The following is a 20,992-nucleotide window of genomic DNA, read 5'->3' on the forward strand; positions in this document are numbered from 1 at the left end:
TATTTTCTAAAACAAGAGAACAAGAAGCAGAACAATACAAGAATGTAAATTCTCCACTGAGGGGTCTCTGAGTCACTGGAGTTTACATAATGAAAGGACAGTTTTGTGTAAATAAAGGAATGTTAATGACAAAAACTTTTGGCTTCTTTAGATTACATATTGGTAGTGTTAGAAAAGCAGTTTTAAGACAATCTACTAGGGTCAGGAAATCATTAGAACTTTAGTACTCTGAACCTTTAAAAACATCCCTTTTTATGTAAATTTTATAATGTATATACTTTTAGACACATATCAGGGCTTATCTTTGTTTTTATTGATGATATGGGCAATCAAAAGTGGAGATCACTACTTCATCTTATTCATAAGTGACCTTAACATTCTACAACATCTATCAACATGAAACTTTGCTGAGGCACAAATCTGGAATCATCAGAATTTCTGAAGGAGTTAAACTTGGCCCTCTGCATTCACAGATTCAATCAACCTTGGACAGAAAATATTTGGGGGAAAAAAAAAATTCAGGAAGTTCCAAAAAGCAAAACTTGAATTTGCCAAGCTTGCTGGCAGTTATTTACATATTGGTATTATCAGTAATCTAGAATTGATTTAATTATAGAATAATTGATTTAATTCTCTATACACAGGAGAGGATGTGTATGAGTTATATACAAATTTTATATAAGCATTGGGCTTTGGTTTTTTTTTTTTGTATCCGGAGGGGGTCCTGGGAACAAATCCCCCCCCACATTTCCTTGCTAGATGGGAGAGGGAGCTCACTTGGACCAGCCCCAGGCCTTTTCTGCATGTTTCAGTACATAAATAAAGGCTTGTTACTGCAGAGTTTAGACTCCTGGGGATTGGTATAAGATTCCCAAAAGCTCCCTCTCAAAATACCAAGAATCTTAAATTAATGATCGAAGGCTGATACTGGTCCTACTAAAATCTCCAAGGGAACGTGCTGAAAAGACAGCCCTATGCCTTTAATTATCTGACTACTGAAACACAAAAACCTCCCTTTGTCTGCACCGAGGGCACATGCAAACTCTTAGGATCCTTCAATGTGTGTGTGTGTGTGTGTACGCGCGCGCGTGCACGCACATGCGCGCGCACGCTCAATGTCTGACTCTTTGTGACCCCATGGCCTGTAGCCAGGCTCACCTGTCCATGGAATTTTCCAGGCAAGAAAACTGGAGCGGGTTCCCATTTCCTACTCCAGGGGATCTTCCTGACCCAGGGATTGAGCCCATGTCTCTTGAGTCTCCTGCATTAGCAGGCAGATTCTTTTTTTTTTTTTAGCAGGCAGATTCTTTACTACTTCGCTGCCTGGGATATCCATAAATTACTCCAGTAAATAGGAAAAAATTACAAGAAGAGAGGAAAAAACTCCTCATGATAAAAGAGAACATTCTTTTTTCTCTTTGTCTCTGGAGAAAGATGATATTCTTTTACTTGGATTTAAGTGGCCCAAGACTGAGGTTGTGAGTATAGGTCACAAGGAGTTCTCTAAATTTCTTGTTAATCTGCTAGAGCAGATTATATATTCTAGGTGTGAGAATAGATTTCACAAAGTAACTGAAGGGAAATAGCAATTTTATTCAGCAAAGATAAAGGAAAAATCAAATTTACAACATTCCAACACACAGTAGTAAGGAAAAACCACTATTAGAACGTCCTTTCATATAACCTGCAATGAAGGGTGCAACGTGGGAAACTCATTGAAAGACTTAAAAAAAAAAGAAAGCAATGCTTTGGGCTTATGAACCATTCTAGGAAGAAGCAATGGCAAATTTACATTAATGTTAACTCTTCAAAGAATTAGAACACAACTTTCATATTGCTCTTAGTTGTATTTCAAAGAGAGGTGACAGGTGATTTTACACTAGAACTCTGGTTCTTTGAACTGCTTACCAAGATCATGACAAAGACCAGCAATCTGAACACAGAGAATATCTCGTTCACTTATCTGCAGCTCTGGTTGTTTTTCACTCAGTTCACGAACTAGACGTCCTGCTAGATACCCCACGCTGCAGAGCAGGAAGGAACAAAACAAAAACGAAAAATTTATTTTTCTGTTTGAAAGATGAGCGACTGTTAAGATGTATATTTGTCCATGATAAATCCCTAAGGAGGCTGTGAATCAGACTATGGGTTATGGACCCTTCTCAGCAGTTTGAGTGTAAAAAGCCCTCTTTTTCTCTTTTTGTTTCAGAGTCTACGTGTCTGAGCTTGTAGGCTGTATTACATTTCTGTAACAGCCTGTATTACATTTCTGGTCCTTGTAGGCTGTTTTATATTTCTGATTTGTAGAGATTTGCAAGACAGAGAGAATTGATTTTAACTCCCCAAAGAATTGGTCTGCTGCCTGAATAATATTAAAAGACTGATTTCCCCAGCTACCTTTTCTTTACTTTGATTATTATTAGCTTATGAATATTAGGCCTTATTTTTACATTATATTGTGTAAGTTCAGGTAATCCTATTGAATTGTTTTGGAATTTTTTATATATTTAATATTTTCTGAGGGGCGGATTTATATATCCTGTCTTATAATACCAGGCAGGAGAAGCATTCCCCAGGAAGACATAAGGTCTATACACAATATAGTTAGGAAAAAGAGATATAAACATATTATATTAAACCCACTTAAATACATCTATTTTTATAAACTGTCATCTCAATCCTATCAACTCTTACACCATTAACTTTAGCCTCCATCACGGAGAAGGCAATGGGACCCCACTCCAGTACTTTTGCCTAGAAAATCCCATGGACGGAGGAGCCTGGTGGGCTGCAGTCCATGGGGTCGCTAAGAGTCCGACATGACTGAGCGACTTCACTTTCACTTTTCACTTTCATGCACTGGAGAAGGAAATGGCAACCCACTCCAGTGTTCTTGCCTGGAGAATCCCAGGGACGGGAAGCCTGGTGGGCTGCCGTCTATGGGGTCGCAGAGTCGGACACAACTAAAGTGACGTAGCAGCAGCAGCAGCAGTACACCATCAACAATCTATGGTCTTACAAGGGGTTCTAGAAACTTTCCTTTTTATCCTCTGGTCATTTTATCTATTTTTATATAAAGGCTCTGGGGTCTCCAGGGAGGAGGATAACTAAGGGACTCAGGTCTTTTTAAAAAAATACCTTTAACTTGATTAACTGGCTTAACTGTTGTCCCAACAATTATTGATCAGGTATCTCAGTATAATTTTCTTCCAGCCTTCTAAATATATACATAAATATTTTAAACATATATTTAAGTATATTTACTATATATACTGCTGCTGCTGCTGCAGCTGCTAAGTCACTTCATTTGTGTCCGACTCTGTGCGACCCCATAGGCGGCAGCCCACCAGGCTCCCCCGTCCCTGGGATTCTCCAGACAAGAACACTGGAGTGGGTTGCCATTTCCTTCTCCAATGCATGAAAGTGAAAAGTGAAAGTGAAGTTGCTCAATCGTGTCTGACTCTCGACATATATAAACTAAACTGAGGTAAAAAGAATGGATTTGTTTGGGGCCCTTTATATTGGGCACCAACAGAAGGTTCCCATGGCCCATCCAACCTTACATAGTGTTGTATCAAAACCTTTCTTTTAATCCTATTAACATCCATTTAAAATATCTAATTTCTTAATAAAATCTAAAGATTTTTATCCTGTTGGGACAAATCCCTTTAAAATTTTCACCTTCTTGGGAAGAAGTCTCGTCACTCTCCTCTCAGCTTTTTTCTCTATTAATCAATCTAATTAACATTAATTAACCTAATGTTTTTATTGGCATCTGTCAGGGAACCCTAAATGGACACTACAAAATAAGCCTTCCCAAATTTGTTTATTTTTGTCTGTTCTAAACTGATGGCATAGCTGTCTTATATACTATCCGTCTTCTAATTTTCTTCATAGGTAACAATAAAACAGCTCTTTATAATGAAAGCTCTCTAAAAAATTTACCAATTTACCAAGTTTCTCCACTTTTAAGGATCCATTGTCTGGTCACTGACAAGTAGTATCTTAACAGTGACTCAAACCAATAAAATGCAAGAGGCATCCCCACAAGAGAGTGCAAAGGACGCAACCTTCATAAGATTTAGAAATTTATTTCCCAAAACAGCCTAAGAGAGTAAAGTCCTTTGGTGTATAGGAGGATGTAATGAAGGTTAAGATGAAAAAGACCCTTTATAACAAATTTTCCTGAGAGTTGCCACAGCCAGACAAACAGACTTCCCAGTCTATCTGACTGCTTGCCAAATGTATACCATGTGAGTAACTTTCGGGTAGCAGAAACCAAGATCTCAGAACACAGTAGGGGTGGGGGGATGCCTAAGAAGATCAGGTAGAACTTTTATATCTTTAAGATTACAGGAAAAGAAACGCAAATACTCCCAGAAAGACTTCTGTTTCTTTAAGTTCAGAATTTTGAAAAGATGTTTTATCAAGTTGGCTTTTTCTAGCTGCACATGAAAAAAATTAATTTTGGAATATCAAAAGAACCCCATTTTGGCCAACTTTAGGATAAGAGTTAATTCCCAATTAAACAAGTACTTGTAAGTACAAATTCTATACATACATAATACAAATTTCCCAGTGTCTGTCACTTAGGGTAACCTATCAGCAGTTTTTAACTGAGCAAAGTAAGGATATTCTGACACACGCTCCATCATGAGTGACTTGGGGAAATTATGCTAAGTGAAATAAGCCAATTACAGAATGACAAATATTCTATGAAATCACTCATATGACTGTAGCCCGCCAGGCTCCTCTGTCCATGATATTCTCCAGGCAAAAAGTACTGCAGTGGGTTGCCATTTCGTATTTCAGGGAATCTTCCCAACTCAAGGATCTAAACCAAGTTTCTTGCATCTCCTGCATTGGCAAGTGGATTCTTTACCACTGTGCCACCTGGGAAACTGTAATGAGGTACATAACATGGTCAAATTCACCGGAACAGAAAGTAGAATAATGGTTACTGAGGGACTGGGGAGAAGAGAAATGGGAACTTGCTATTCAATGGATACAGAGTTTCAATTTTGCAAGATGAAAATGTTTTGGAGATTGGTTGCCCAATAATGTGGACATATTTAACATTATTGAACTGTAAACTTAAAAATAGTTAGGAAGGTAAATTTTATATTGTTTATTTTATCCCATTTTTTTAAAAAGCAAACTTCTGGCATCGTAATGTTTACAACATAGATTGAAGATATGGTGCCCAACAAATGTTAAATACACTTTTAGCATTTCCACCTGAAAGTACTTCCTGAATGAATAAATATCTTTCTTGTCCCCTAAACTCTGAACTCCACAAGAATAGAAACAGTTGCTACCTTATCAGTTTGGTATGGTCTAACAATTTTTCTAAAAATACTTTGGCCACCTGATGTGAACAACTGACTCACTAGAAAAGACCCTGATGCTGGCAAAGATTGAAGGCAGGAGAAGGGGACAACACAGAATGAGATAGTTGGATGGCATCACCGACTCGACGGATGTGAGTTTGAGTAGGCTCCGGGAGTTGGTGATGGACAGGGAAGCCTGGTGTGCTGCAGTCTGTGGGGTCGCAATGAGTCGGGACATGACTGACTGAACTGGACAATTTTTCAGTAAGTATTTATTGATGAATAAAGATTTGAGTAGATGTTTGTGTTCTGGCTAATTAAAAATGCTTCTAAACAAATAAACAAGACCAAAGTAACAGAGCAGTTTTCCCTTATCATTGGTTTCATTCTTCTCATTTGAGTTACCAGTAGTCACCTATAGTCTGAAAATATTAGATGGAAAGTTCCAGAAATACACAATTCATAAATCAATTTTAAATCAGTCCATTCTGAGTAGCATGATGAAATCTCATACTTTTCTGTTTCATCATGACCAGGTCATGAATGACTCTTTTGTCCAGCGCATCCCATACATTAGCCACTTAGCAGCCAGCACAATTATCAGGCTGATTATCAACATTTCATAGTGCTTATGTTCAAGTAACCCTTATTTTGCCCCAAAGTGCAAGAGTAGTAAATCTGGCAATTCAGATGTGCCAAAGAGAAGCCTAGAAGTGCTTCCTGTGAGTGAGTAGTTCAGTTCAGTTGCTCAGTCGTGTCCAACTCTTTGTGACCCCATGGACTGCAGCACGCCAGGCTTCCCTGTCCATCACCAACTCCCGGAGCCTACTCAAACTCATGTCCATTGTAAGTGAGCAAAAAGGTCAAAATTCTCAACTCAATAAAGATAAAAAAAGATTGTTATGCTGAGGTTGCTAAGATCTATCATAAGAATAGATCTCCTGTGAAATTGTGAAGAAGGAAAAAGAAATTTGTGCTAGTTTCAATGATATACCTCAAACTGTGAAAGCTACAGCTATGGTGTGTGGTAAGTGCTTAGTTAAGATGAAAAAGGCATTAAATTTATACAACAAGGTATTCAGAAAGAGAGGGAGAAACTATGTTCACATAACTTTTTAAAAAAAATTTAAATTAATCACATAACTTTTAACTCATTGTATTCTTCTTACCCTAAAGTGAAAGTGAAGTCGCTCACTTATGTCTGACTCTTTGCAACCCCACGAACTGTAACCTACCAGGCTCCTCCATCCATGGAGTTTTCCAGGCAAGAATACTAGAGTGGGTTGCCACTTCCTTCTCCAGGGGATCTTCCTAACCCGGGGATGGAACCCAGGTCTCCCACATTACAGGCAGACGCTTTACCATCTGAGTCAACAGGGAGGCTTCTTACCCTAGACTGTGCTCAAATCGATTGTGTGAAGCTCCTGGAAAAACATAGTAACCGCCTCCCAACTGCTTGATGTATCGCAGGCGCTGAAATTGTGGTGTGTCGATGATTCGCATGAGGAGAGGGTGAAATTCAATGTGGCCATGGATAGGATCATTGATCACCTAGAAAATTATGTTTAAGTTAATGTGAGCAAGAAATCATTACCCCATCTAAAATTTTTGTCCACTCATTCCGATCTACAGTGTGAAGTTAAAGCTATTTGCTTTCAAGTAAGAATACTACTACGGGAAATGACAAGGTATGAAAATCTTAACTTTATTTAGGAATCACTACCAGACAGATCAAGTGTATTGGACCTGGGTACACTTTATTTCTTAATGGATTCTAATAACAGAAGGGTAAAGATTTCAACCTTTCTGTTACGTATATGATTTCATCCGCCTTTAGTAGAGTCTAATGGCTTATACGATCTGAATGAGTGTGTTAAATGAATGTGTTTAACTTGAATACAGGACTAACTTACTACTCGGCTTTGTTACCCCGGCTTTCTTTTGATTTCCATTTGCATGAAACACTTTTTCATTCCTTCACTTTCAGTCGGTGTTTCTTTAGGTCTGAAGTGAGTCTTCTGGCAGTCTATATGTGGGTCTTGTTCTTGTACTCATTCATCCACTTCATGTCTTTTGATTGGAGCATTTAGTCCATTTATATGTAAAATAATTATTCATAGGTATGTACTTATTGCCATTTTGTTCATTGTTTAGGGATTGTTTTTGTAGCTTTTGATCCTTTCTTCTTTTGTCCTCTTCCCTTGTGATTTGATGATTATCTTTAATGTTATGTTTGGATTCCTTTCTCTTTTTGTGTGTGTATATCTATTATAGTTTGTGCTTACTGGAAGGTTTATATATAGCAATATATATATTTATATATGTGTGTATATATATACATACATGTGTTTATACATACATACATATACATATATACATACGTATATATATATATATATATATGTTGGTTGTTTGGTCACTCTGTCATGTCTGACTCTTTGCCACCCCATGGACTACAGCATGCCAGGCTTCCCTGTCCTTCACCATCTTCTGGAACTTGCTCAAACTCATATATACCCCCCCACACACATGATTATTTTAAGTTGCTGATCTCTTCATTTCAAATGAATTTTAACAAACTTCTATTTATTCCCCTTTTCCCATTAGTACTATTTTTTTTAATTATTTATTTATTTGATTGCCTTGGGTCTTAGTCGAGGCACACAAGATCTATACTGCATCATGTGGAATCTTCCATTGCAGTGCACAGACTCTCGAGCTGTGGTGCAAGGGCTCATGTAGTTATGGCATGCAGGCCTACCTGCTCTGTGACATGTGGGATCTGTAATTCCCTGACCAGGGATCAAACCCAAGTTTCCTGCACTATAAGGAAGATTCTTATCCACTGGACCACCAGGGAAGACCCCCTTGAGTACTGTTTCTGGTATTATATTTTACATCTTTTTGTTTTGCGTATCCCTTCACTACTTACTACAGATATAGATGATTCTGGTTTTTGTCTTTTAACTGGTTTTATATGTGGCTGTTTGAATACCTTCACTGTATATTTGGCTTTACCAATGCGCTTTTCCTTTCATAAGTGCCTTTATTTAGCATTTCTTGTAAAGCTGGTTTGGTGGTAATGAACTTTTTTTAGCTTTTGTTTATCTGTAAAACTTGATCTATCTAATTTTACTGAGAACTTGCCAGGTAGGTTCTTGGTTTTAACTTCTTCCCTTCATCACTTTACTCTACCACTCCCTTCTGGTCTGCAGATTTTCTGTTGAAAAGTCAGCTAATAGTCTATGGGAGATTCATTATATAAACTTGCTGCTAGCCTCTGACTGCTTTTAATATTCTCTCTTTATTTTTAATTTTTGCCATTTTAATTATAGTATGTCTTGATGTGTTCCTCTTTGGGTTGGGCCTATTTGGGGCTCTCCTTGTTTCCTGGACTTGGACGTCTATTTCCTCTTCCAGGTTGGGCAAGTTTTCAGCTATTATGTCTTCAAATATGTTCTCTACTCCTTTCTCTCTCTTTTCTCCTTCTGGGACCCCTAGAATGTGAATGCCTGAGGTTCTCTCAGAGGTCTTTTAAACTGTTCTCATTTTTGTTTTCCTTTCTTTTTCTGTTTCGCTTTCACTCTTGTCTTCTAGCTGGTTGATCTCCTCTGTATGACTTCATCAACTATTGATTCCTCCTAGTGTATTTTTTATGTCAGTTACAGTATTCTTCATCTCTGCTTGATTCTTCCCTATTTTTCTATTTGTTAAAAAATTTCTAACATTTTGCTCTGTAAATCCATTCTTTTCCCAAGTTTTTGATCATCTTTACCATTACCTTGAACTCTTTATCAGGTAGATTATCTGTCTCTACTTCACTTAGTTCTTTTGTGGTTCTGTTTCTTAGTTTGGAATATAGTTCTCTGTTGTCTCATTTGGTCTAACTTGTGGATTTTATTTCTATGTATCTGATAGGTTGGTTATGTTTCCTGACTTTGGAGAAGTGGCCTTTTGTGGGAGATGTCCTGTGTGTCCCAGCATCTCACACTCCTCTGGTCATCAGAGCTATATGCTTCAGGGGTGCCCCCAGTGTGGGTCCTTCTACTGTGGTGGGCTGAGTATCGTGGGTAGTGTGGTAGGTGTGGCCTGCTCCCCAATTAGGTTGGTTGCCAGGGCCTGCCTTGTGTGGAGACTCCCAGCCACTGGTTGGCAGGGCCAGATCACAAGGTAGCTGGCTGCAGAACCCCAGAGCATCCTGGGGCTAGTGCTGGCTCACTGGTGGGCAGAGCCAGGCTCTGAGATGACAGGCTGTGAGGCGGGGTTCCTGGGTTTGGTGCTGGCCTGCTGGTGAGTGGGGATGAATTCCATAGTGGCTGGCTGAGGAGTCCAAAGTGCCTCAGAGCTTGTGTTGGCTTGCTAATGAGTGAGTCCAGGGCCTGGGGGGTCCCAGGGCTGTTGTCAGCCTGCTGGTGGGCAGGGCCAGGCTCAGGGGGCATTCCAGGCTAGTGCTAGCTCACTGGTGGGTGTAGCTGGTCCCAAGGTCTCTGGATACAGGGTCCTTGGTGTCCTGAAGCTGATGTCAGCCTGCTGATGGGTGGGCCTGAATCCCAGGACCACTGGCTGTGGCACCCAAGGTGTCCCAAAGCTGGAGCTAGCCTGCTGTAAGGCAGGGCCAGGAGGTAGGGCCCCAGGACTGCTGCTGGGCTGCTAATGTGTTGGTTGGGTCCTGACAGGGTAGGCTGTGGGGCTGCAGTGGTCTTGGGGCCTGTGTCTGCCCTCTGGTGTGTGGGAGGATCGGGGTCCAGGAGATCCTGGGACTGGTGCCCACCCACCAGTGAGTAATGCTGGGTCCTGGAGTTAGTGCCTGCTATGTCAAATACTGTACTTCATCTTCACTATTATATAATTTCTGGCTTCAGAGGCAAACTGAACTAAATTTAGCATGGAAAACCGACTCAAGAATAGAGGTTATAATCCTGGGCTAGGCAATGGTTTCTTAGATATGATAGCAAAAGTGTAAGAAACAAAAGCAAAAATAGATACAGTGAACTACATCCAAATTTAAAACTTTCATGCTCCAAAGAACACTATTAAGAAAGTAAAAAGATAGGGAATCCCTTGGTAATCCAGTGGTTAGGAGTCCAAACTTCCATTGCTGGGGGCCCAGGTTCAACCCCTGGTTGGAGAACTATGATCCTACAAGCTCCTCAACATGCCCTAAATAAATAAAAATAAAAAGATAATCCAGAAGATGAGAGAAAATAGTTGCACAGTGTATCAAATATCAGGGTCTTATATCCTGAATATATAAAGAACTCATAATTTGAATAGATTGTGGTGATGACTATGAAATTTCTAAGAAACAATGACTCATATATTTAAAATGAACGAATAAAAGAATGCATATATGTGTATAACTGAGTCACTTTGCTGTATAGCAGAGATTAGCACAACATTGTAAATCAACTACATCTCGATAAAAAATAAAAATGAAAAAATAAACAGTGAATTGTAAGGTATGTGAGTTCTATCTCACTAAAGCTGTTTTTATTTAAAAAGAAATAAAGGTAGATGTCAAATTAGGGTAGAAATCAATTTTTTGTTCAACTGTACTGCTGATGGAACCAAGGTCAAAAAGGTATCAATTTCATTACTAGACAGTGACTCACTGACTCAAGCACTTAGTAGCTTTAAGAACTATTTTCAGTGACTATAGTTCATACATGAGGTTAAACAATTTTGCTTTCCATGAAAAATAGAAAAATAAATAAAAGGGAATAAATGAAACTACTGACTTGAAAATTACTTTGAAAAGATTTTTTGCAGCAAATTGTGAAAAAGTGACCTCAGATTATCTGAGATGATCTCAACTAATAAAGAAAACTCATCTTATCTCTGCCCTGCCTGAAGAGACCACCCAAGCTGCAGCTATTGAGGAGGGACACAAGAGAATGGAGGACAGTAACTGTCTTCCAACTGCAGGACGAAATATTTAGATATCATCTTTGGAAGTGATCCTTCTATTTACTTCTTTATGAAAATGAAGTATTTTAATAATAGGTAACTTTTTCAAAAAAGGGCTGGAATTAAATAAATTTACTCTAAGAATCACTACTTCATCTCTAAAAGGATGTTATTGTGGAATTGAAGCAAATTTTCAAATGTGATTTTCAATGGAAAATAAGCAGACTAATTTGTAGAAGTAAAATGGTCATAGGATCTAAGATAACTCAGTGCATATAATACCTCTGACGAAAAATACAAATGGTGACTTGGTAAAAGGAGAATGACAACCCTGTCCCCTCTTCCAGATCTGAAACTAAGTTTCCTTACCCTATAGATGTCAAAGGGTAAGCAATGTTGTACATTTCTTATCACTAACCAATCAAGAAATATGTTTCCTTTTTAAAAAAAAAAAATTTCTTTAATTATGGTATTAGAACTATGCTGAAGAGCTTGTGAAAAATGCACATTCCTAGGTATCTAAAGTAAGTTCCCATAATCAGAATTTCTGAGATGGGAGCTAGGCAGTTGATTGCTTTTTAAAATGATTCTTGGGACACTAAGTCTGAAAAACACGGCTTTTAAAATGTCTGGAAGGGGCTGGGGGATGAAAAATAAACAACTAATTTTTAGGCCTATACCTACTCTTTGACCCATCATTTGATAAAAATGTTTACCAAAACTGATTAAGTAATGTTAATGTAAAAGTTATTCTAGGGTTTCCCTGGTGGCTCAGTGGTAAAGAATCTGCCTGCCAATGCAGGAGACATCGGTTCTATCCCTGGTCTGGGAAGATCCCACATACTGTAGCTAAGCCTGTGCACCACAACTACTGAGCCTGTGCTCTGGAGTCTGGGAGCTGGAACTACTGAGCCCACGTGCCACAACTACTAAAGCCCGAGTGCTCCAGAGCCCATGGTCTGCAACAGCAGGAACCACGACAATGAGAAGCCTGTTTACCACAGCAAAGAATAGCTGTAACTAGAGAAAGCCCATGTACAGCAACAAAGACCCAGATAGCAAAAAAGAAAAAACTGTTATTCTATGACTAAGGGTAGGGCTATATGTGTTGGTATGAATATCTCTCAAAAATACAACATTAGAAGGCTACTTACTGTGAATGAAATTCCATGTATATAATGTCGCTAAGAGTCAGACATGACTGAGTTACTTCACTTTCACCTTTCACTTGTATGCATTGGAGAAGGAAATGGCAACCCACTCCAGTGTTCTTGCCTGAAAATCCCAGGGATGGGGAGCCTGGTGGGCTGCTGTCTATGGGGTCGCACAGAGTCAGACATGACTGAAGTGACTTAGCAGCAGCAGTGTTTAAAAACAACATGTAAAACTGTACTATACACTGTTTATGGATATATACATGTAGTAAAAAACCCAAAAACCATTGAAGAAAATGATTAAACACCAAGTTCAGGATGGTGCTTACTCTTGGAGAAAAAAGGATGGAAACAGAATTCAAGAGGGATACAAAGGAGGCCTTCTATTGTTTCTAATATTTTGTTCTAGAAATAAAAGATCTGAAGCAAATTAAGCAAAATGTTAAGATCTGACAAGCTCGGCAGTAGCCTATGTATACTTTCTATGTGCTTAAAATATTTTAGCTTTTCTTGACTTATATACTCTATGGTTATTTTAGAAAATGCAGAAAGTTTAGGAAAGTAATAACCCATTACTCTCAATCCAATTACTGAAAAGAGCTTTCTTTCCATTCTTTTAAAAATGACCTCTACATACCTGAATTATATCACTTTATGTTAAAAAATAATAATAAACTCAGATTTCTCTTACCTTCATTGTATCTTGGATACAATTAAGCAGCTTCATTTTCTTCCCATGGGAACTAAAATTATAACAGGATAAGCAAATCTGTCATTATTTGCTTAATAATAATCCTGGAATATATAATCAACTTTAGATTGTTAGAATAGAAGTCAGATTAAAAGGACAATTAATAATTCAAACATACTCCTCCCTAGAAACCCTCTCCTTCCTTTTCTTTTGAGACATGAGACTTTTGCCCTTAATCCTCCTTTCTTGGTAAATTCAGATTTCAACACTTCCCATATCTGCATCACTGAATGTTCAATATACACTTCAAACTTACTTAAACCTAACCAATGCCAACATCTACCCTAATGATCCTAAAATTTGCTTGATTTACGTAAGTGAAATCTCAAGATAGCCAGGTCTCTTTGAAGTAGAGTACAGTGATAATGAAAAATGATTTTGGCATCAGGCAGAACTGGCTCACATCTTCTCATGGAATCTACATGACCTTGAAAAAATCACTTAACCTTTTTTGGTATATTGATATTCTCATCTATAGCACAGAGATAATACTATTAATATCTCCCTCACAGGGCTGCAGAGGGATTAAACAGTGTGTTCACCACTGAGGTTACAACAGACTCAGTCCCTGCCCTCAAGAACTACAGAATTTTAATTATGATTACAGGTGTTATAGAAATTACTATTGATGTCCAAGTGAATATCTGTCCCATCAGCAGTGTTTCAAGTATAAGAATCTAGAAGTTTATTAGTGTGACCCTGTGGTATGTAAACAAAGTCATCTACCTAAATGGGCAAAGATGTCACATCTAGGACAACTACATTTTTTTGACAATCTGAGTCTCTGTCATATCAAAGTAACTTTCAAAGAGATATAATTGTCGCTTATGTCAATTAAGAAGTATCTAGGATACAATGAAAGGAAATGCAGAATAATACAAAACTTCTTGGCAGGGGTGGTGATCAGTCACAAGATCATGAATGAAAAAAAAAAAAAAAACAAGATCATGAATACTTTTAAAATTCACTATAGTGACGAGTTTCAAAGGTCCAAGTTTGACTTATGAGTACAGGTATGACTTAAGCATGAATCAAATATTTATGGTTTTAGCTTCATTTATACCTCCCTATCTTCCTCTATCAGTAATTACTCATAATACTAAAATTCTGAGAAAGAATAGGAATTTAACAGCTCAAAATCCTGTAGTTAATTTTCCTGCTTCATTTACACTTATTAATTAGTCTCCATTTACACTTACTAAATGGTCTAGGCATGTCAGCCTGATACCTGGCTGAAGCAGAAGGCAAGGGGTTAGGTTTCATCAATCCGCTAGCTAATCAGACTGAAATGTAAATCGTTTGTTGCTGCTGCTGCTGCTGCTAAGTCACTTCAGTCGTGTCCGACTCTGTGTGACCCCATAGACGGCAGCCCACCAGGCTCCCCTGTCCCTGGAATTCTCTAGGCAAGAACACTGGAGTGGGTTGCCATTTCCTTCTCCAATGCATGAAAGTGAAAAGTCAAAGTGAAGTTGCTCAGTCGTGTCCGACCCTCAGCGACCCCATGGACTGCAGCCTACCAGGCTCCTCCATCCATGGGATTTTCCAGGCAGGAGTACTGGAGTGGGATGCCATTGCCTTCTCCAAATTGTTTGCTAAAAGTACTTAAATAGACTTGGAACCAGAAGAACTATAATTGACCTCTATGTTGTACCCTGAAACTCAGGGTAACTACAGAATTTAAGAATAATTTTCCTAAAATGTATAGAAGCATCATTACAGCTGATAAACCATTAAAGCAGCATGCTTTGTGTTTACTATTCCCCTCTCCTCAGCTGTTTGACGTAACAAGCACAGAAAAAGGCCAGGCCCAAGAAGTACTTAAAGGCAGAGCTATAATTGACAAAGGTTAAGCACTGTTGCACAGCACAGCATAACCAAGAATCACAGCATAAAACAATACCAAACCTAAACCAACCTCACTGCCTAGTCTTTCCCTCAACTGATATGCAGTATTCATTACTTAATTAGAACTCAAAAAGAAGCTGCTGCTAAGCTGCTAAGTCGCTTCAGTCGTGTCCAACTGTGCAACCCCATAGACGGCAGCCCATCAGGCTCCCCCGTCCCTGGGATTCTCCAGGCAAGAACACTGGAGTGGGTTGCTATTTCCTTCTCCAATGCATGAAAGTGAAAAGTCAAAGTGAAGTCACTCAGTCCTGTCTGACTCTTAACAACCCCATGGACTACAGCCTACCAGGCTCCTCAGCCCATGGGATTTTCCAGGCAAAAGTACTGGAGTGGGGTGCCATTGCCTTCTCCACAAAAAGAAGCTACCGTATTCATATAGAAATCATGAGGAGGTGACCAAAATGCGTGAAGGGGGTTCAAGAGGTACAAACTTGCAGCTATAAAATAAGTCATGGGTGTGTAATGAACATTATGATGACTATAGTCAATTAATATTGCAGTACATGTTTCAAAGTTGCCAAATGATAAAATACATTTTATATTCTAAGGCAAGGCAAGAAAATTTAAGTATAACCTGTTCCCTGCTTGTGCTGGGCCCTCTCTAATGTGCAGTGTGTATCTGGATTACATATTAACCAGACCTCTTCAAAGGTGAGAATGCTGGCCTGAGTGTAAAAAAAAAAATGCTGTTTTTCCTTCTGATGTAAACAATGTAACTCGTTAGAAGACGAATTTTTCCTTTCCTAACCCTGTAAAGGTCATGGTGACACATTACTCCTATGTGCAGATCTGGAGTATGAATCTCTGGTGAACTGTATGTAAAATTTCAGTGCGTCACTTTGATGTACCATCTGTTATCTCAAAAATGTACGTGACTGTCTTTGACTTCTAACAGACAGAACATTCCTCAGAGTTTTCTAAAAGGCTGTCTCCTGGGTTATAATCTTCAGGTTGGCTCAAATAAAATTCTCTATTTCTCCTTTATATGGAATTCTAATTTTTTGTTGACTGGTGAGAGTAAACTTTTGTTGTTTTTTCGGTGTTGGTTTTTTCCTTGCGCAGCTTTCAGAATCTTAAGTTCTTCAACCAGGGACTGAACCTGTGCCCTCGACAGTGAGAGTGCGGGGTCCTGATCACTGGATTGCCAGGGAATTCCAAAGAAAGTAAATCTTAAAATTTCTCATCATAGGAAAAAAAATTTCTTTGTAACTTTGTATGGTGACAGAGGGTAACTAGACTTACTATGGTGATCACTTTTCTTTTCTTTTACTTTTCAATATATACAAATACTGAATCATTACATTATACATTTGAAATGACTATAATATTACATGTCAATTATACCTCAATAAAATTTTAATTAAAAAAATTACTGATTAAAGTATATTAAAAAGCCACCCAAAACCTGGAAATGTCTTTCTTTTGGCAAAAGTTATGATAAAGTAAATACTTTTGTTTTTTGGCTGCTCTGTTCGCTGAGCATGTTTTCTCTAGTTGTGGGGGCTACTCATAGTTGTGGTGCGAAGGCTTCTCACTGCAATAGCTTCTCTTGTTGCATCTCCTGAGCTCTAGAGCACAGGCTCAATAGTTACGGCACATGGGTTTAGTTGTTCCAAGGCACATGGCATCTTTCCAGACCAGGGATCCAGTCTGTGTCTCCTGCAGTGGCAGGCAGATTCTTAACCACTGGACCACCATGGAAGTCCCCAAATAAATACTTTAAACAAAGATTTGGGCCAGGATAGACTACAAGAAGATTTTATTTCTGTATTTCATCATTTCTGAAATGTAATGTTTCTTACAACTGATGTATACATTTATGTGATAATGTTTGTTATTAATATTTTTTTAGAAAAACCTTTTACAATCATCAGTTAATCATGAGGAAATACAGGAGTACTTGTCTAAACTGATTTCCCCATAGAAAGGAGAGCCTACGACAAGAGCCTGCATACAGGTAATTTATTTTGGGATGTGAATCCTGGGAAATGGAGTGGAGGGTTAGGAAAGGTAAAACAGGAAACAAGGGGAAAATACTTAATCAGTTGTATTGGTACTAATGTGAACAACTTCAGCTGATCCCAGTGGGATCCTCAAAGGTAGCTCTGAGCAGGAGAACTTTGTCAAAATGGAAATATTCTATATCTGCCCTGTCCAAAATGGTAACGACCAGTCATAAATGGTTACTGAGCACCTGAAGTATGACTAGTGGAGGTGATAGAATTCCAGTTGAGCTATTTCAAATCCTAAAAGATGATGCTGTGAAAGTGCTGCACTCAATATGCCAGCAAATCCGGAAAACTCAGCAGTGGCCACAGGACTGGAAAAGGTCAGTTTTCATTCCAATCCCTAAGAAAGGCAATGCCAAAGAATGCTCAAACTACCGCACAATTGCACTCATCTCACATGCTACCAAAGTAATGCTCAAAATTCTTCAAGCCAGGTGTCAACAATACATGAACCGTGAACTTTCAGTTGTTCAAGCTGGTTTTCGAAATGGCAGAGGAACCAGAGATCAAGTTGCCAACATCCGCTGGATCATCGAAAAAGCAAGAGAGTTCCAGAAAACCATCTATTTCTGCTTTATTGACTACACCAAAGCCTTTGACTGTGTGGATCACAATAAACTGTGGGAAATTCTGAAAGAGATGGGAATACCAGACCACCTGACCTGCCTCTTGAGAAACCTATATGCAGGTCAGGAAGCAACAGTTAGAACTGGACATGGAACAGACTGGTTCCAAATAGGAAAAGGAGTACATCAAGGCTGTATATTGTCACCCTGCTTATTTAACTTATATGCAGAGTACATCATGAGCAACGCTAGGCTGGAGGAAGCACAAGCTGGAATCAAGATTGCTGGGAGAAATATCAATAACCTCAGATATGCAGATGACACCACCCTTATGGCAGAAAGGGAAGAACTAAAGAGCCTCTTGATGAAAGTGAAAGAGGAGAGCGAAAAAGTTGGCTTAAAGCTTAACATTCAGAAAACTAAGATCATGGCATCCGGTCCCATCACTTCATGGCAAATAGACGGAGAAACAGTGGAAACAGGGGCAGACTTTATATTTTGGGGCTCCAAAATCACTGCAGATGGTAACTGCAGCAATGAAATTAAAAGATGCTTACTCCTTGGAAGGAAAGTTATGACCAACCTAGACAGCATATTAAAAAGCAGAGACGTTACTTTGTCAACAAAGGTCCGTCTAGTCAAGGCTATGGTGTTTCCAGTAGTCATGTATGGATGTGAGAGCTGGACTATAAAGAAAGCTGAGGGCCGAAGAATTGATGCTGAAGGAGGAAACAGACAGAACAGGCTCCATCTTAAAAGTAGGACTCCATGTTGGACCAGACTGTGGACTTTGAGCTATATGCCCAGTACATATGGAAACGACACAGCAACTGGAAAACCAGACCCCCCGGATGGAAGAACCCCAGGGCTCATACCTAGACTCTCCATTGCCTAAAAGAATACCCTAATTATCTGTGTAACCAAATAGAATCATAAATTCTATTATGCTTATTGGGGTATGACCACAGGCCTACTGATAATTGTCCACTGTTAACTACCTAGGCTTAGGGCATATGAATCACGGGTTACCTTTGATTGTATCTTTCTCTTCCTTTGTTCAGACTAGTTTCAGGGAATTTGGGGAGGTGGGTTTGGGCACTTACACTTAGGGTATATAAGGTTTTCACAAAAACTGGTTGGGGTCCTTGGCTAAGAGGAGACTCTGCCGTGGGCCCACCAGTGCAATCTGCACTTCACTATCTGCATTGTCCTTCTGAGTGAGTTTGTTTCCCAGAACACGTGGCTATAACAATGCTTTTGAACTGTGGTGTTGGAGAAGACTCTTGAGAGTCCCTTGGACTGCAAGGAGATCCAACCAGTCCATCCTAAAGGAAACCAGTCCTGAATGTTCATTGGAAGGACTGATGTTGAAGCTGAAACTCCAATACTTTGGCCACCTGATAGGAACAGCTGACTCATTTGAAAAGACCCTGATGCTGGGAAAGATTGAGGGCAGGAGAAGAAGGGGACGACAGAGGACGAAATGATTGGATAGCATCACCGACTCAACGGACATGAGTTATGCGTCAACTCCGGGAGTTGGTGATGGACAGGGAGACCTGGCGTGCTGCAGTCCATGGGGTCACAAAGAGTCGAACACAGCTGAGTGAATGAACTGAAATGAACTGTGACTCAGTGTAACTGAGAAATTAAAATTTCCATTTTAATTAATTTTAACACATAGCTAGCGGCTGCTGTATAGAAAAACACAGTTATAAGGAGTCCTGCAGAACCCACGTCAGAGTTAAGAGATGGACACAAAAAGACGTGATATATAGTGTCCCTTTTGGAATTTGTACTATTTTGTTAACTCATGTGTCCCAAGTTCTTGGAAGAATGCCTAACACATAATGGTCCTCCACAAATATTTGCTGAATAAATCAATAGTATTTGGATCCACAAACTACACGTTTCCCTTTTAAAGCAAAACTCTACTAGAAAAATCCATTCAGTTCAAATAGTAAGCAACTACTATACGTAAGAAATAGGTAGTAAGAGGGAATTTGGAGGAATGAAGTCTGTTAAAAGTCCTAAAGTGATCTCTTCCCTCAATCTACTTCCCTTACCAACTACTAAGCAGCAATGCACAAAGTAACTCAAGTATAATCCTTTGTTTTGATTCTTTGCTTACTGTTCCCACAAACAACACTTAACTAAGTGGAATTCCAGAAAAAAGACAGTATTTTACTACTGTTGCCAATTCCAATAGAAATAAAGTCTCTATTTAAGGAATATTTAGATATTGGATCCTCAACCTAGATCTTTAAAGCAGACCTAGATCTAGATCCTGGAATCTCCAGTCATACATACAGACCTCAACCTATACATATAACTTATGAAGGGCTTATCATGTGCTAATTACTTTACACACATTGTCACACAGGTATCCATTTCACAGGTGCAGAAACTGAAGGGTTAAATAAATTGTCCCATATCATTCAAATGAAAAATGCCAAACTTCTTTGGACAGTGTCTTTAACACCAAGGAAGCATTTCAGTCTTAAGACACCTTTAGAAAAAACCTAGAAATACGTTCAAGATAGGACTGCATTTTGCTTGCTAATGTTTTTTCCTATCAGTTCTACATTTTCTGATGTGAATAATTCAATTATTCTGAACTTGAGAGTAAAAAGTTGGTCACTACAAACTTCATGAAGGTTTGTCAGCAAAAATTTTTAAACAGGAATCATTAGTAATACTAAACACAGGATTTGCACAGCAAAAACAAAAACAACTGTTAAACAGCAGGCATGGTATTCTGTTTTAAAACCCTACAAATTTAAAATGAGGACAGTTAATACTAATGATCTTGGGCTTTGTCTTTCAAATGTGAATCAAAAGGTCTTAAGTGTGCTTGGATACAATGTGAATTTTATCATTCTCACCTTATTCCAAGATCTTCAGGAAAGGGCAGTAACGAACCTGACATTCTCTTCTCTATGGAAGAAAACAGAGAAAAAAATAAATGATTTCAATATTTACAGCATTTGCTTTTTCATTTCTTTCAGTTTGGATCCATCAGAATTTACTCAGATCAAGATTTTTAGAGCATCCAGTATGTTGCAGTGAAAAGGACAATGAGTTTTTCTCTTTCCCTTTCCTGAGAACAAATATAAAGGAATAGTGAGCAGGTCTCAACATTCCTAGTTTTTTTCACTTTGCTCCTAATTCTGAATGTCTGAATTTGCTTTTCTGCCCCCTAACTCTGCAGGAGCTACACTTCTCACCTATTTTCTTTTGACTCTATGCTAAATACATCCCCCTATCTGGTGTTTACCCTTACAACACCCTTCACCTTGTAGTTACATATCAGAAAGAAGGCCACAGAGCCACTGAACTGCCAGACTCAATCACTGGGTTACTAATGCCA

The 20,992-nt window shown here is 38.8% G+C and overlaps 1 protein-coding gene across 6 annotated transcripts in view; it reads right to left on the reverse strand.

Moving 5' to 3' along the window:
* Positions 1 to 20,992, reverse strand: part of SAMHD1 (SAM and HD domain containing deoxynucleoside triphosphate triphosphohydrolase 1) — a 67,310-nt gene that overhangs the window by 42,551 nt on the left and 3,767 nt on the right. For all 6 annotated transcript variants that reach the window (XM_070801630.1, XM_019972377.2, XM_019972376.2 and 3 more), the window contains exons 2-5: positions 20,508 to 20,559; positions 13,083 to 13,134; positions 6,721 to 6,881; positions 1,909 to 2,024 (exon numbers count right to left, since the gene is read on the reverse strand). In XM_070801630.1, coding sequence (XP_070657731.1) covers positions 1,909 to 2,024; positions 6,721 to 6,881; positions 13,083 to 13,134; positions 20,508 to 20,559 — 381 coding nt within the window. The remainder of the gene's footprint in view (positions 1 to 1,908; positions 2,025 to 6,720; positions 6,882 to 13,082; positions 13,135 to 20,507; positions 20,560 to 20,992) is intronic.

This window comes from Bos indicus, chromosome 13 (assembly GCF_029378745.1).
Source record: "Bos indicus isolate NIAB-ARS_2022 breed Sahiwal x Tharparkar chromosome 13, NIAB-ARS_B.indTharparkar_mat_pri_1.0, whole genome shotgun sequence".
NCBI lineage: Eukaryota > Metazoa > Chordata > Mammalia > Artiodactyla > Bovidae > Bos > Bos indicus.